This window comes from Talpa europaea, assembly GCF_964194135.1.
Source record: "Talpa europaea genome assembly, chromosome: 1".
NCBI classification, from domain to species: domain Eukaryota; kingdom Metazoa; phylum Chordata; class Mammalia; order Eulipotyphla; family Talpidae; genus Talpa; species Talpa europaea.
In genome coordinates this window covers 25,922,163-25,935,950 of record NC_140073.1, presented here as the reverse complement: position 1 = coordinate 25,935,950, position 13,788 = coordinate 25,922,163, and the positions used below count along the sequence as shown (strand labels likewise).

At 32.2% G+C, this 13,788-nt stretch overlaps 1 protein-coding gene across 1 annotated transcript in view; it reads right to left on the bottom strand.

Annotated features, from left to right (window-relative positions):
- Window positions 1–12,597, bottom strand: part of KIF18A (kinesin family member 18A) — a gene marked incomplete at both ends in the record, with an annotated part of 59,054 nt that extends 46,457 nt beyond the window's left edge. Inside the window, 8 exons of the mRNA XM_084231601.1 lie at window positions 865–974; window positions 1,182–1,256; window positions 2,914–3,090; window positions 4,854–5,051; window positions 6,445–6,555; window positions 7,008–7,112; window positions 9,790–9,947; window positions 12,273–12,597. Of these exons, the coding sequence (XP_084087727.1) occupies window positions 865–974; window positions 1,182–1,256; window positions 2,914–3,090; window positions 4,854–5,051; window positions 6,445–6,555; window positions 7,008–7,112; window positions 9,790–9,947; window positions 12,273–12,597 (1,259 nt within the window). The remainder of the gene's footprint in view (window positions 1–864; window positions 975–1,181; window positions 1,257–2,913; window positions 3,091–4,853; window positions 5,052–6,444; window positions 6,556–7,007; window positions 7,113–9,789; window positions 9,948–12,272) is intronic.
- Between the last annotated feature and the right edge of the window lie 1,191 nt (window positions 12,598–13,788).

Genomic DNA, 13,788 nt, shown 5'->3' with positions numbered 1-13,788 from the left:
CATCTGCAAAAGTAAAATGATATTATTACTAGATAATGACATTATTACTAGATAACTATATCCTAACATCGAGGGAGCCATTAAGGCAGAAAAACACTTTTCATCTTAAATCTGATATTTTACATTAACTTCAATATACCAGGCCAATTTAAAAAAGGTATTGTACCTGAAATTAGGTTGAAAGGCATCACTGACCAGTGTTCCTTATGCACACTAGGACACCTTTTACAAACTAAGAGTTCCAAAACAGTGTGAATAATCCTTAGTTATATATTGTGGCTAGTTTTTCACAATAGAAACTTGGCTCTGGACAATGTCAAAGTTTAACTTTATTCAACTTTAATCAAAGTTCCTTTACTATAGGTCCTCCGAGTGGTTTTAATACGCTGATATACTTCAAAAAAACTCTTAGAGTCTAACTTGTTTAATCCAGGAATTCTTTACTGTCTTTTTAGAAATAGTCAAGATTGACAGAGGATCCTCACTGGCTATTCTAGAAAACTAATCTTAGATTTCCAGCCTCCAGACTGTGAGAAATACATTCTGTTGTTTATAAACTGTCCCGTCTGTGGTTATTCAACTTTTTAGCAGCAATCTGAATGGTATAAGATATCAGAGAAGAAAAATATGAAAACTGCTAAAAATTAATTTCTTAAGTGACATAAATTACTTTTTCCATCTAAGTCCTGTTTGATCACAACTAAAATGACCTGATCTCTAAAGTGTGCAATATAAAGAGCAATCAAGGACTTCCTGAATTCATTTGAGTATATAAAGACATACTTATTACAACAAATGATAACATATCTGGCTAAATTTTAAAGCTATAAATTCTTCAAAATGAGATCTTAATGTCACTTTTACCTTTCAATTTCTTTTTCTTGAGGATTTGAAATCATTAACTTTGCTTTGCTATTTTCGTCAGTAAAGGCTTTCTGTTCATAAGTTTTCAGTTTTTCTTTCAACATTAAAATCTAATAGAAAGAAACATTTGTTAAAATACAAAGTAAGTTATGTCCCCATTGTACACGGCCACAACAAATTTTAAAATGTCCAAAATGAACCAAACAAGCTAGATTTTGATTGTAAGAAACGTCAAGTTTTGAGACAATTAGACTGAAAAATCCCATGAATGAGGAACTGAGGGGGGTTTAACATAACAAAGTACAGAGTAGACATACCTCTTCTTTCTGCTCTTTACAGATCTTTACGTACTGAGTTATATGATTGTTGAGGTTAAGAACATTGCTCTTCAACTGTTAAAAGACCAAAAATTTTTGTGTGTAAAGATATTGATAATTCTAGTTATACAAAGAAGAGAAATAGCATTATCCTTCATTAAGTCAGTTACATGAACTCAGAATTTGTGACAATTATAATCATGTGACAATCATGAAAAATTATGTTATGCTTAAAAGCTATGAAAGAAAATATGTTGAGCACATTAATACAGATAAAATTACAAAGAAATTGCCTTATAGTGTAAAGGTATTTTTAAGAGCATGCAAAGCATTCATTCACAATATAAAACAAATTGCACACTTTCTTTTCATTTTGACTTCCAGGAAATTCACTGATAATTTTATTCTGCACTCAATGATAACTTGAACTACTTTTTAACGAGTTCTTATTACAGTTTACACTTTTTGTAATACTATGGAACCTTTGGCAGCTATGAAACAGAGGTGGAACAGAGGGTAGAACATCTAAGTCCAAATGCCTGACTGGGAGGCCCTGCCTGCTTCTCTCATTTAATTGACTTAGAAATAAGTATTTAAAATTAGTTTGAGCATGGGATTTGTCAACTGTAAAGTAGAGCAACAATGCCTCACTCAGTAAGTTGGTATAAGGATAATATGATGAGGGGCCTCCCCGGTGGTGCAGCGGGTTGAACACAACGCTGTGAAGCTGTCTGCAGCCTCTGCAGTGAGGGTTCAATTCCCAGCCAGCCAGGGAGATTCCCACATGGCATGGCAGACCTCTCCTGTTGTGCCCACTGCTTCCCTCAGAAGCGTATTTCGGTCAGTCAGCCTGTTCTGTTCCCCGCCCTGTCTCTGGTGAATCCTCTCACCCTCCCACGCCTCTAGCGTGTACCCCAGCTCTTGTATAAAAATAAATAAATCTTTAAAAAAAAGGATTATATGATGAAAAACCTTTGTATACCCACATAGTACAACCTTTCCCAATTAGTAATATAATTAATATATTGATATTTCTATAATGAAGACACAAACTTGCTAATCTTTATACAATGTAAGTAACAGAGTCGTAAGTAGGAAACCAATCATATCAGTTGAATTCTAGATCTCTTCCTACTCTGAGACCCTACAATTTTTAAACATACATCTTGTTTGATTTACATTTTTTAAATTACCCAAATTATTGGCAAAAATACTGAACTAATCAATCATTATTATACTGATGGAGCTATGTAGAGATTGGTTACATATACATGAGGAATGAGGAAATGAATTATTTAAAAAGGGATATTTACTTTGTAGAGAGAGGCAGATATCATGTTTATATTAAGATGAAGAAACTGAGGATAGATGAACATGTCCATAGTGTTTAGGCAAAAATGCTTATGCTGGGTGAAAAAAAAGGGTCATCCTTGGCTACAACAAATGTATTAAAGCCTTGAATAATTAGCACAGGGTGCCATCAAAATATGTGCCATGATGTGAAAGAGATAAGAAAGGTATTAAAGTATCTAGTACCTGAAAGACTAAATAATGTTATTATATATTTAATCAAGATGCTTAATGGCTTAATTATCTAATGCAATTGTTAAATTAATAAACTGTTTTCTATCTCATAAGTAGAAATATAGCTTTAATTATTTTATTAGAATTATGAAAATAGTATGCACCCACTGTCCTCACAAGGAAGGCAAAGTAGAGTAGACATACTTACAGAAGATTTAATGTCCTTTGCACGGTTAGCATACTTAAGAGTATTATATGTGTCATCGTAGAATACAGAGGAAGGACTAACCGCAGCTATCATTATAGTCTGACAGTTTCCTCCAAGAGAATCCTTTAACAAGCGAGTGAGCTTACTATTTCTGTAAGGAATATGCTGATTCTTTCTCTGAAAGAACAAAAAAAGAATTCTTATGTCATTTTCCACATTTAAACCTGCTACTTCACTATAAGAATTTAAGTACTACCCAACTTTGCTCAGACATGATATAATTGATAACGGAAATCATGACAATGAATCTTATGGAACTAATAAATGAACGTATAAAACAAATATCCTATTTAAAGATTTAAAGATCCTATATTTCCATCTGAATAAGTATGAAATTTAGTTAATAGCAAAATATCAATATTATTTCATTAATTGAGATAAGAATATGCCAAATAAATATGAGATTTTAACAATAGGAGAGAGGAGGGAATATTTAACAATTTTTTTTCATATTATCTTAACAGACACTTTGTTATTTTGTATCTAGAACTAGTCAAAAACAAAACGTCTATTTATTTAAAACATATTTCCATTTTTTAAAAGGAAGTAAAATACAAAAGAAACTACGCATATGTCCAACACAAATATAGTGGAGGATTAATTTATTTGTGCACTGCATAGATTTACTTCTCTCCTTAAATAACCATTAAACATGGATACAAAGTAAACTATAATCTTACAGAGCCTTCATATGAAAATACAATAGAGTTCAAAGAGAACTTAAATTTTTAGGCTTTCTTCTCTAATTGAAAACAGAACATTATAATGTCAAGCTGAAAGCAACTTTATGTTACCCAATATAAATTTTTCATACTACCAAAGAGGAGACGCTAAGCAAACAATGAAATAACTTGACTCATTACTGGTAATTCAGATCTAGACACAGATCCTAGCACTGAACCATGCTATTTGAAATAATTTTATATATACAAGACATGCATTACATACTGACTCATAAATAACTCCAAAGAAGTCAATTATTAAAAAGTTAAGTTGATGTGAAAAAATGGCTTAATTTCAGAAAACTAGCTTTATACCAGGCAGTCTCCTTCATTTTTGAAATTTTATCTTAGGATAGAAGAACTCTTGCTTTTGTAACCTCCACGATTTCAGTAATTTTCCTTTTTTAAAAAGACCCTCCCCCCAATCATTTTAATACACATCACAAAATATATCAAAATGCAAAATTTTCAATAGTTAAAAGTAATTTCCCTAAAAGTTTGAGCCTGATTGGAGCTTATATTTTAATGTTTAAAACAGAAAGTTATCTTTATAAATACAAAGGTTATGCAGTAAGCTGTGTTCTACACGTATTTCTAGGCAATGTTAAATATTTTTAAATGTCTTCAAAGCATAGACAACATTGTCCTATTAGTTGATTCAACTATATTTTGTACCTTAAGCCCCTCTTCCTTCTCTCTAAGAAACAAAAACTCTTTAATATTTAACCCAATTTTATATTAGATAAAATAATAACCAGAACAGATCTTAATTTTTCTAGAATATGATTTGTCTTCAAGCCAATTTAATTATTATGCTTGCTGTGTAGTGATCATTAAACAGTCATTTAAAAAATCAAGTTCAAAATAAGTGATGAGAAAGGACCATAAAATATTAACTTCTGATCTGAAATTCATTACATTCATTCAGTAAATTCTAATTATACAAAAAGAAATTAAAAAACAAAACAAAACAGAACTATAGCTTTGTTTGTTATACTAGGTTTTCTAAGCTTGTGCTCTGTATCTAACTGTTATTGACTTACACTTAAAATTTGATAATAGAACTGTAAAACAAAATTACCTTAAATAGTTTTTCCTATGAATTATGCCTATTTCAATGTTGCAAAATATTTAAACAAGTAAACATAGAGGACTTACCTTTGTATCTGCTAGGGCATTGATGACATTCCCAAGAGCTAAAAGTGATCGATTAATATTTGTGCCTTCTATAAACCGGGTCCCTTTAGCATTGGTAGTACTGGCTCTCTCAGACCCTGCCAAGTCAATGAGTGACATCTTGGCAATACGGACATTTTGATTTATACTTGCTGTTTTGTCTTGTTGTCTCAAATAAATCTTTTTGAAATGAAGGGAGAATAGGGAAAACAAGGATAAGATTTAACACAATTAAAAAGGAAATAACACTTTAATTGTAAGAGTGTAAAATCGATATTACTTTCATTTAAGAGCAAACTGAACAAAGTATAATCTGACTCATATCCAAGAGTAGTGAAAGTAATGTTCAAAGCTGAGAAAAATTTTAAATGAAAAGACTATCTGAGGGCAAATAACTCTTGATCTAATAGAAGGTCAAAACAATTGGTTTGTATTCTGGCAACCCTTGAACCAGAACACAGAATTTTCAGAGGTGGTGGTGAGGCACAAGCCCTTTAGAAATAATGTTTCTTAGAAATAACCAAGGGAAGTGGACAGACTGCTTTGCATGTCTCCAGGGACTGTTTTCAAAGGAAAGTTGCATTTAAATGTTGAACCAAACTGAATAGTGAATTTATTCTAATACAAAATTGTATGTCATAATTAACTAAGAAAATGTCATATATATAAATCTAGTAAAGTTATCGTTGTCATGTTCAACTTCCCACTACAGTAAATTGTTAGTCAATTATTTCACATGACTTTGTAGCAGTTTACTGGAAATAAATTATGTGCCAAATATAAAAGAAATGGGGAAGACAGGATTATTCTATTATAAAATCTTTTCATTAATTTTTCTATAAAGCAGGGTCAAATCCACTTTGAGGAAATCTCATAGTTACAGACAAACATTTTTCTCAAGACTACTGATAAAATGAAGAGTTTAGGAATAGAAAGATTAAGAAACATGAACTAGAGAAAATTTGAACAGCTTGATTGCTTCAATGATGACTTAATCACGAGTGCCATATTACATGATTCAGAATGAAGCTATATATAATCATTTATATATTAAAAGATTGAAAGCTTTAAGAATAATAGCTACGAATCTATGCTTTAGCTCTTTATCAAATTCTATTCTTAAATATACTATATTAACTAAATCATACTTTCTTTAGGAATACAACTACTTACAAGGCCACTATGGTGAAATTGTTAAAAAAAAAAAAAAATGAATCAATACCCTTCCAACTTACTGGTTCTGTAAATTTAGATCTATAAAGTTTGCTCTAAATAGAAGATTAACTATTGAATACATTGACCATTTTCACCAACTTAAAAAAAGAAAAAGCCCTCTATCACTATCATTTTCCTATCCTATACCCTTACACAGGTAAAAATTTACATTTCTGATCTAAATAATTTCAAATCTAAATAGTCTTGATAGAATCTTCTCAAAGTCATAAAGTAAAGCAAGTACAGAAGTCCACAGATAGACTTTTTTTTTTTGGTTTCTGCGAAAACTACTATCTATTAATTTGGCTTCTTTTATTTGAAATTTAATATTAACAGTGATAACCTAGTAGCCTGTTACCTGGAAAACAGCATGAGAACGAGAAGATGTAGCATTTACATCAGTGGGATGTTGCGTCCTGTTTTTGTTCCCATTATCTAATAACTGTAAAATTTCTTCTGAGGATTTGGGCTAGAAAAGTATAAGTTGAAGAAAAATATACAAGTTAGACATCTATTTTTAAAATTGTCAACAAACTTTTAATGGGAAAGATGACACTGAAAGGTAAGGCAAAAGGTAGGAAAATGCTTTCTATAAATTAAGTCTCATTAAATATTGACTATGTATCATTTGCTTAGCACTCTGGCATTAAATCAGAAATAAAAGATAAAATCTTGTCTAGGGAGATAACATAAATGCATTAAGTGGAGAACACACAATATCAAATGTTCACATAGAGTTTTAAAAGAAATGTTCATTCAATTATTTAAAAGGAAACAGAGACTGAAGATACACCCTGATTATTTAACTGTAATGGCTTTCTTCTTTCTTAAACACAGTGGAAAATAAGTAAATGGCTGGAGGAAACAGTTAACTAACTGCATTTGTTATTCAAAGAAAGGAAAAAGATTTTATAAACATACCTGGTGTAAAGTCAGGCCCTGAACAATTACTCCCTTTTGGGCATCTTCCCGGACAGCGAGTGGTCCTGAATTTACTAAAAGATCACGAATCTGTTCATTGTATACCTTAAAACAAAAAGAAATACTTAATATTGATGTCAAGTAGTAACATCACACTTAAATCATTGCTGATTTAAGGTTATATTGCAATTGTCTTAAAAGAGAAATAACACATCCCTGAAAAGTGTGATGACCTAGGCTTAAGAAATTTACAGGTAGAGTCATTATACCTTTGTCCTAAAACTCCTAATTTGATAACTACAGTGAAACAGAGATAATAAAATAGTTGGAATTGTCTTTTTCTTTGCCTGGAAATAGAACATGATATACGGGTATGGGAAATTCTAATGATCTTTAACATGAGTTATATGGAGGTGGCATGGTTCTTACTGGAGAAAATATTTTATTATTTTATGATGCCCAGGTAGTTCTAAACATTTTAATTTTTAGGTTTTAAAAGTTAAAGAAATCCTATACTCAATGACAGATTGCATGTATTTCATTTGTTCTTCCATTACACTAAGTTTAATAGGTAATTCTTAATGATCAATTCTATAAAGGGACCATCCCATCTCTCCTACTTCAATAATGAAAAAATGAAGGCTCTAAGAAGTTATATGATTTGCTTCTGGTCATAAAGGTAACAGCAGGGATTAGAGCCCAGATACCTTATTTTGTTGCATAGCATTGAATGCATTTTATCTTTGCCAATTATGGTTTTAGTAACTTCTGTAAGTAATACACATGAATAGTACTACTGATTTGATCTTACACATTTATTAAAGATATGTTTATTACTTTCCAACCAAATGACAATTACAACTAATACTGATGAGAAGAAAAAAATACAAAATTAAATCTTTAAGAAGCAGTTTATTTCCATGTTCTAATAAAAGCCCACTGAGAATTTCTGGTGCAATTGTCTACAATGAATGATTAATTTTTTTAAATTCAATAAACTGTTAATAGTGAGTGATAATGTGAAGAGGTAACTTTTTTAGTTCTTATTTCTCTGATAAGGAGCAGTCACTTTTGTCCTGCTTTCAACTACTTCCATCATACAAAATATACAATTAGGACAATCACTTTCAAGCTGGTCTATGCAAGAGAATCACCTGGGAGCTTTTAAAAATCATGGATGCCTAGGCCACAATCCAGAACTATCAAATTAAAATGTCCGAGGGACAAGGCCTAGACATGTTTGTTTTTAAAAAGCTACATAGGCAGTTCTGGCTCACAGTCTAAGTGGAAAACCATTAGATTAGACAATGCCTTGACATTAAAAACGCAAAAATAAATCGAGGAAAAACTGAAAATAATGAAAATAACCAAACTTCAAAATTCTCCCAGTTATGAAAGGATCCAAGAAATAATGAACACTGCCAAGGCTTTTTCCTAAGTACAGAACAATTCTTTTCAGAATGTAACTACAGAAAAAGTTTTACTTCTTTAATCTAACCTTTAGCAAAATGCATAATCTTAACCAATTTTGAAATGTGAAGAAAATCTAACCACCATACTATAAAAGATTTGTGACTTACTAGAAAGTTTATCTGACACCACAAATGAATAGGTAATAAAATTGGGAATTTATGTAACTGTATTGGTTTCTGAAATATCTAAACATTAAAATTAGAGTGTCTGACACTGAGATATGACTTGAAAGCCAGTAATTATTAAGAGGGTAGGAGGAGTCAAAATATGATATGTCAAAAGAACACAAAGGACATCATGATGACGTTTTGACTGGCCAAATTTGGTATAATATGGGCATACAAACAAATTAATAATTACGGAAAGGGATTATAAATTATTGAATAATATAAGACTCCTTGAGTCCATACTGATACAGTAAAGGGCTGAGAAAGCTCTTATAACAGAAAACAAGTGAATAAATATAGGAGAAATAATGGAACTTAAAAATCACTATCATCTACCATAATAATAATTGATTCAGGTATTAATCATCAATGGATTTTAATAAAAAAGAGTTTGATGAATAAACAGAATAATTACAATTGTTTTCCCATGAGGAACGCTTTTTTAATTATAAAGGGTAAAATAGTATCTTTATAGTCGAGAAACTTTGTAGTCACTAGCGAAACAAAATTGATCAAAGTAGGTAGTTGGAAATGTGACTAAATGCATAAGTCTCTGTATATGATACAATAAGAATTCAACATTATTACTTCTACAGTGTTCTTCTCAGAGTATGATGTGAATTTAATCATGAGAAACCCAGGCTATGAGTTTTCTGACAGCATCATAAAATATGAAGAAAAACAAAGTTCCAGATAAAAGAGATAAGCGCTCTGAATGCAATTCATGATCTTACAGATTTGCTTTATTAATAAAGACCATTAGCGTAAGTCCCAATATCTCAATAAGTTCTGTTGATTAGTGTTGTATCACTGTTAATTTACTGATTTTGATAACTATTCAGTGATAAGAAAATCTCCTGTTTTTGCAAGTTTGTAACTTAGTTTAGGAAAAAAAAATACAGAGAAAGCAAGTACATATTCATATATGGGGAATTTAGGTGATGAGTATCTTAATGTTCTTTGTACCTTTGTTGCTGTTTTTCTGTCAGAAATTATGCCAAAATAAAATAATACTGAAGGAATTCGAATGATTGTATGCATTCATGAAAAAATTCTTATATGATTTGAACCAATCACGGAATTTCTTAAAGAAAGGTTTTTAATACTATTGATTAATCTAAAACATGATATTGCCAACTTACCTCCAAGTAAGAAACTGCAGTACTGCATACTTTTTCTTCTTTCATCTCATCCATACATTTGTAAAGGTCTAGCATTGTTAGGTACATCACTCCAGGTTCAGCAGCTGATCCTAGCATTGTGTGGGTCTTCCCAGCTCCAGTGGCACCATATGCAAGTACTGAGTTTTTATGAAAAGGCATCAAAGCTCTTTGTTATGACATATTAACATCACCATATTCACTGTTTAGTGGATAGTTCCATCTGGATATTTTGGACAGTAACTTACAATACCAACAGACCCCAAATTAAGTCATATGCTTAAAACCCGGGAATGTTAGCACAAATTTACTCTCTCCTATATTCTCCATTCTAATTAATGGTACAATCACCGGCTGGTTCCCTATCACCTGCTCCTTTTATTCAAAAATTTTAACTAAACAAGTATTAGTCTTTCTGTCTCTTAGTCTCAATCTTCTTTAATCCATCCCTTAGAACTTGCATACTTACTTTTATAAATAAGGAATCTGATCATGTTAAACCTTAATTGTTCAACAGTTATATTGAGAGTTCAAATTCTTTGCCTTGGGATATTATCCAGCACTCTAAGAGAGGGCTTTTGGTTAACTCTCCAGTCTATTTCTTCCTTGCAGTGATCTAGGTATATTAGATTATTTGCTCTCCTTTCTATTCTGCTACCTTTCTCCCGGAGTCTCTATTGAACCCAGCTGGAAAAATTGCATCTGTTGTAAACATATAGCACAAACTTCACTTTCCTGTGCCTTCCCTAACCATCTTAGGTAGAAACAGCTACTCTCTCATCTGACCCCTCTATATATGCCATGAATCCCTCTTTTCTTCCCTTTTTCACACTTTATTTCCAACTGTGAGCGTCATCACAATAGAGGTCATTTATACTTTGCATTTAGTAAATCCCCTGGCACAAAGCAGGTATTCAATGCAAGTTTGCTGAATGAATTCCTGATAGAAGTCACTTATAACGTTTCTTTAAAAAGTCTTTTGTTAAGAAAATTACTTTGTCGGGCCTCCCTGGTGGCACAAGGGGTTAAGCACAGTACTGTGAAGGTCTCCACAGCCTCTGTAGCATGAGTTCAATCCCTGGCTGGCCAGGGAGCTACCCACATGGCACAGCAGACCTCTCCTGTCTCGCCTGCTGCTCCCCTCAGCAGTATATTTCAGTCTGCCTGTTCTGTTCCCCACTCTGTCTCTGGTGAATCCTCTCACTAGCCCCCCACCCCACCGCACCTCTGGCCTACACCCAAGTTCTTGTATGCATAAATAAATAAATCTTTAAAAAATTACTTTGACTTCAAGATTCTAATCCAGTACTATGTAGACATCAAGTGTTTCTTCAAATTTAGAAAATAAAAAATCACTCTCTACATTACATAGTGAGTCCTTATACTTACTGAGGAGAATTTTAAAAGCTAACCCTAAATCTCTCTGCTAAGCTAAATGTTAACAAACAACAAAAACAATTTTCAACAGAATGAATTAAACTTATGTATGCTTCATTTTGTTCAATTTTACGTACCTCAAGTCTTAAGACAGTGAGATAAGAATATAAAATCAGGAAAACAAATTGTTAATTTGGTAGAGATTTTTTCATTTGGAGTCAAGAAAAATCTAAAAAATCTCTAAAGACAAGAAGTTTCATGAACAAGGAAAAGAATATTTGCTTAATATGAGAATCACAGCAGTTCTAATCAATAAACCACATTCCATTCTTGCTTGACCAAGAGGGTACATCTTCTCTAATAAAACTGAAGGAGTCAGTGAATGACAGTGAAACATGTTATAGTTTTGGGCTATCTTGAAGAAAATGGCGTAAAATGCAGTAATCATAAAATGACATATTAATAATTAAGTGCTTAAGTGCCTTGTAAGCATTGGATTAACTGGCCTTTTGTATATTTTTCTTTCTAGGAAATCAACTTGGTCTTTCTGAAAGACAAATTATTATAGGACTCTCCAGGGCAGAGGGATTTTTTTGTGCTGAAAACATGCTAAAATAGCACATGAAATTCAATTACTATGGAGTTTTAACTTTTCTATTTCAAGGTACTGTAAAAAAAAAAAAACAAAACGGTCCTATAAAGAAATTTCCCAGTACTGAGATGTCCTACTATTCTTCAGGAATAGAGAGTTGTATAATTCAGCAGGGGGAACAATTATAAATACAAACTGTGAGAAACTTGATGTCAAATGCCAGAAACATGTTATTGGGTAAAACAGGAAACTGAAGATGACAGTCTATAAGGACCACAGCAAGATTCTGGAAGACATTTTCACAAATGATGTATTTTATACATGATGACTAAATTTCAAAGAAAAGTCTACATATACTGTGAAAGTCTACTGAAGCTAAGAATTTTTAGCAAACAAGCATCTTAAAGTTGATTACATAGAGAAGATACGGCCAAGTAGATATCTCTTCTAATGTAAAACTGAAATCAGATGGAAAAACTCCAACTGAATTAATTACCTGTGCAATTATATCCATTCAAAAAACTATGAAGAATTGGCTTAGTAGTATGTTCAAAAACTTCCAACTGAGTCGAAGTTTCATCAAAAACAGCATCAAACACAAATTTAAGATCCTTATTTTGTCTCTTTGTTATATCTCGATTTATAGTTTTCTTTCCATGGAAAAAACTAATTTCTTCTTGTTTGGGATCAAAAACTAAGATATGCTTATCCACAACATGGACCACTTTATGGAATCCAATTGCCTTTTCTTTTGTGTTTTCAGGACGTACACGGACAACTACTTTCATGTGGTGACACAGGTCTTCCTCGGTGACAGCCATTGTAGATTATCTTGATTCCTCAGCTTATATGAATGTCTGAATATTTCTTTGAAATTAAAAAGTAAAATTAAGCATTAATATTAGTTCTGTTTGTATGCACAATGACAGGCATATAGAATTCATAAAAAATATATTAAATTCAGCTTCACTCACCTGGTAAATGTTAGTAACACACACACACACACACACACACACACACACTCTTCAGATAGTTCTTTATCTTATTCAGAGTACAAGTTAAAGTTCTTTTAGTGGTTTCCATTTTTTAGCTCATGTCTTACTATTGTTCCTAGTACAGCTAGCAAACCAAACATCTCTGTAGGGTTTTTCTATTAGTCATTCTTTCTACTGCAGAGTGCTTCCCTCAATATCTGCATGGTTCACTCCCTCACTTCTCTCAAATCCTTACTCAGATTAATTCTTTTAAACAATGATAATAAGTATTTATTGAGAATTAGCCATAAAATTTACCAACAGAGGTCAACTAAAAGAAATTCTGGGGTAATGGCAGGAACGAAAACCGGAATGGAAGAAGACTCAGAAAGTGAAGAAAAGGCAGGAAATACTACTACAAAGGTGAGCAAAAAAATGGGTATGGGAAAAGGGGAAGAAGGATCAAGAGAAAATGTTTTTTAAAATAGGAGAAGTAACAGCAATGATAAAGATAAAATATAATATAAAAACCATACATTTTTGAACAGAATTCAAATAAGAACAAAGCAATCTAAAAGCAGAAGATACTGGACACAGCACTCGCTTTTTAGGACTCTGTTCTTTCCTAAAAATAGAACACTAAAGAGGAAAGGATGGTCATTTGGAGTCTAACAATCAGGTCCCAGGTGAATTACTACTCTGCTCTTTCTTCATCCTTGAGCCTCGTCTAGCTCAGCCCCAGAAAGCACCTATTCCTACTCACTTCTATGACCTTGGATAAGTAACATAACCTCATAAATCTCAGGTTTCTCATATAAAAGAGATAATACCTCATGCACTGTTGTGAAATCTGAAATTGTAACAATTTTCAATTATGAAGGCATTTAATAAATGTCAATTTTCCTTCCTTCCTGCCCCATATTCCTGTCTTTTCTTACCAAAGATACTGATCCGCATTCAGTGTTTCCCAAAAGCCTTAGGAATGTCACTTTGGGTAGGGCAATTTTTCCTTGTTTGGAACTGTCCATGTGTTAGAGG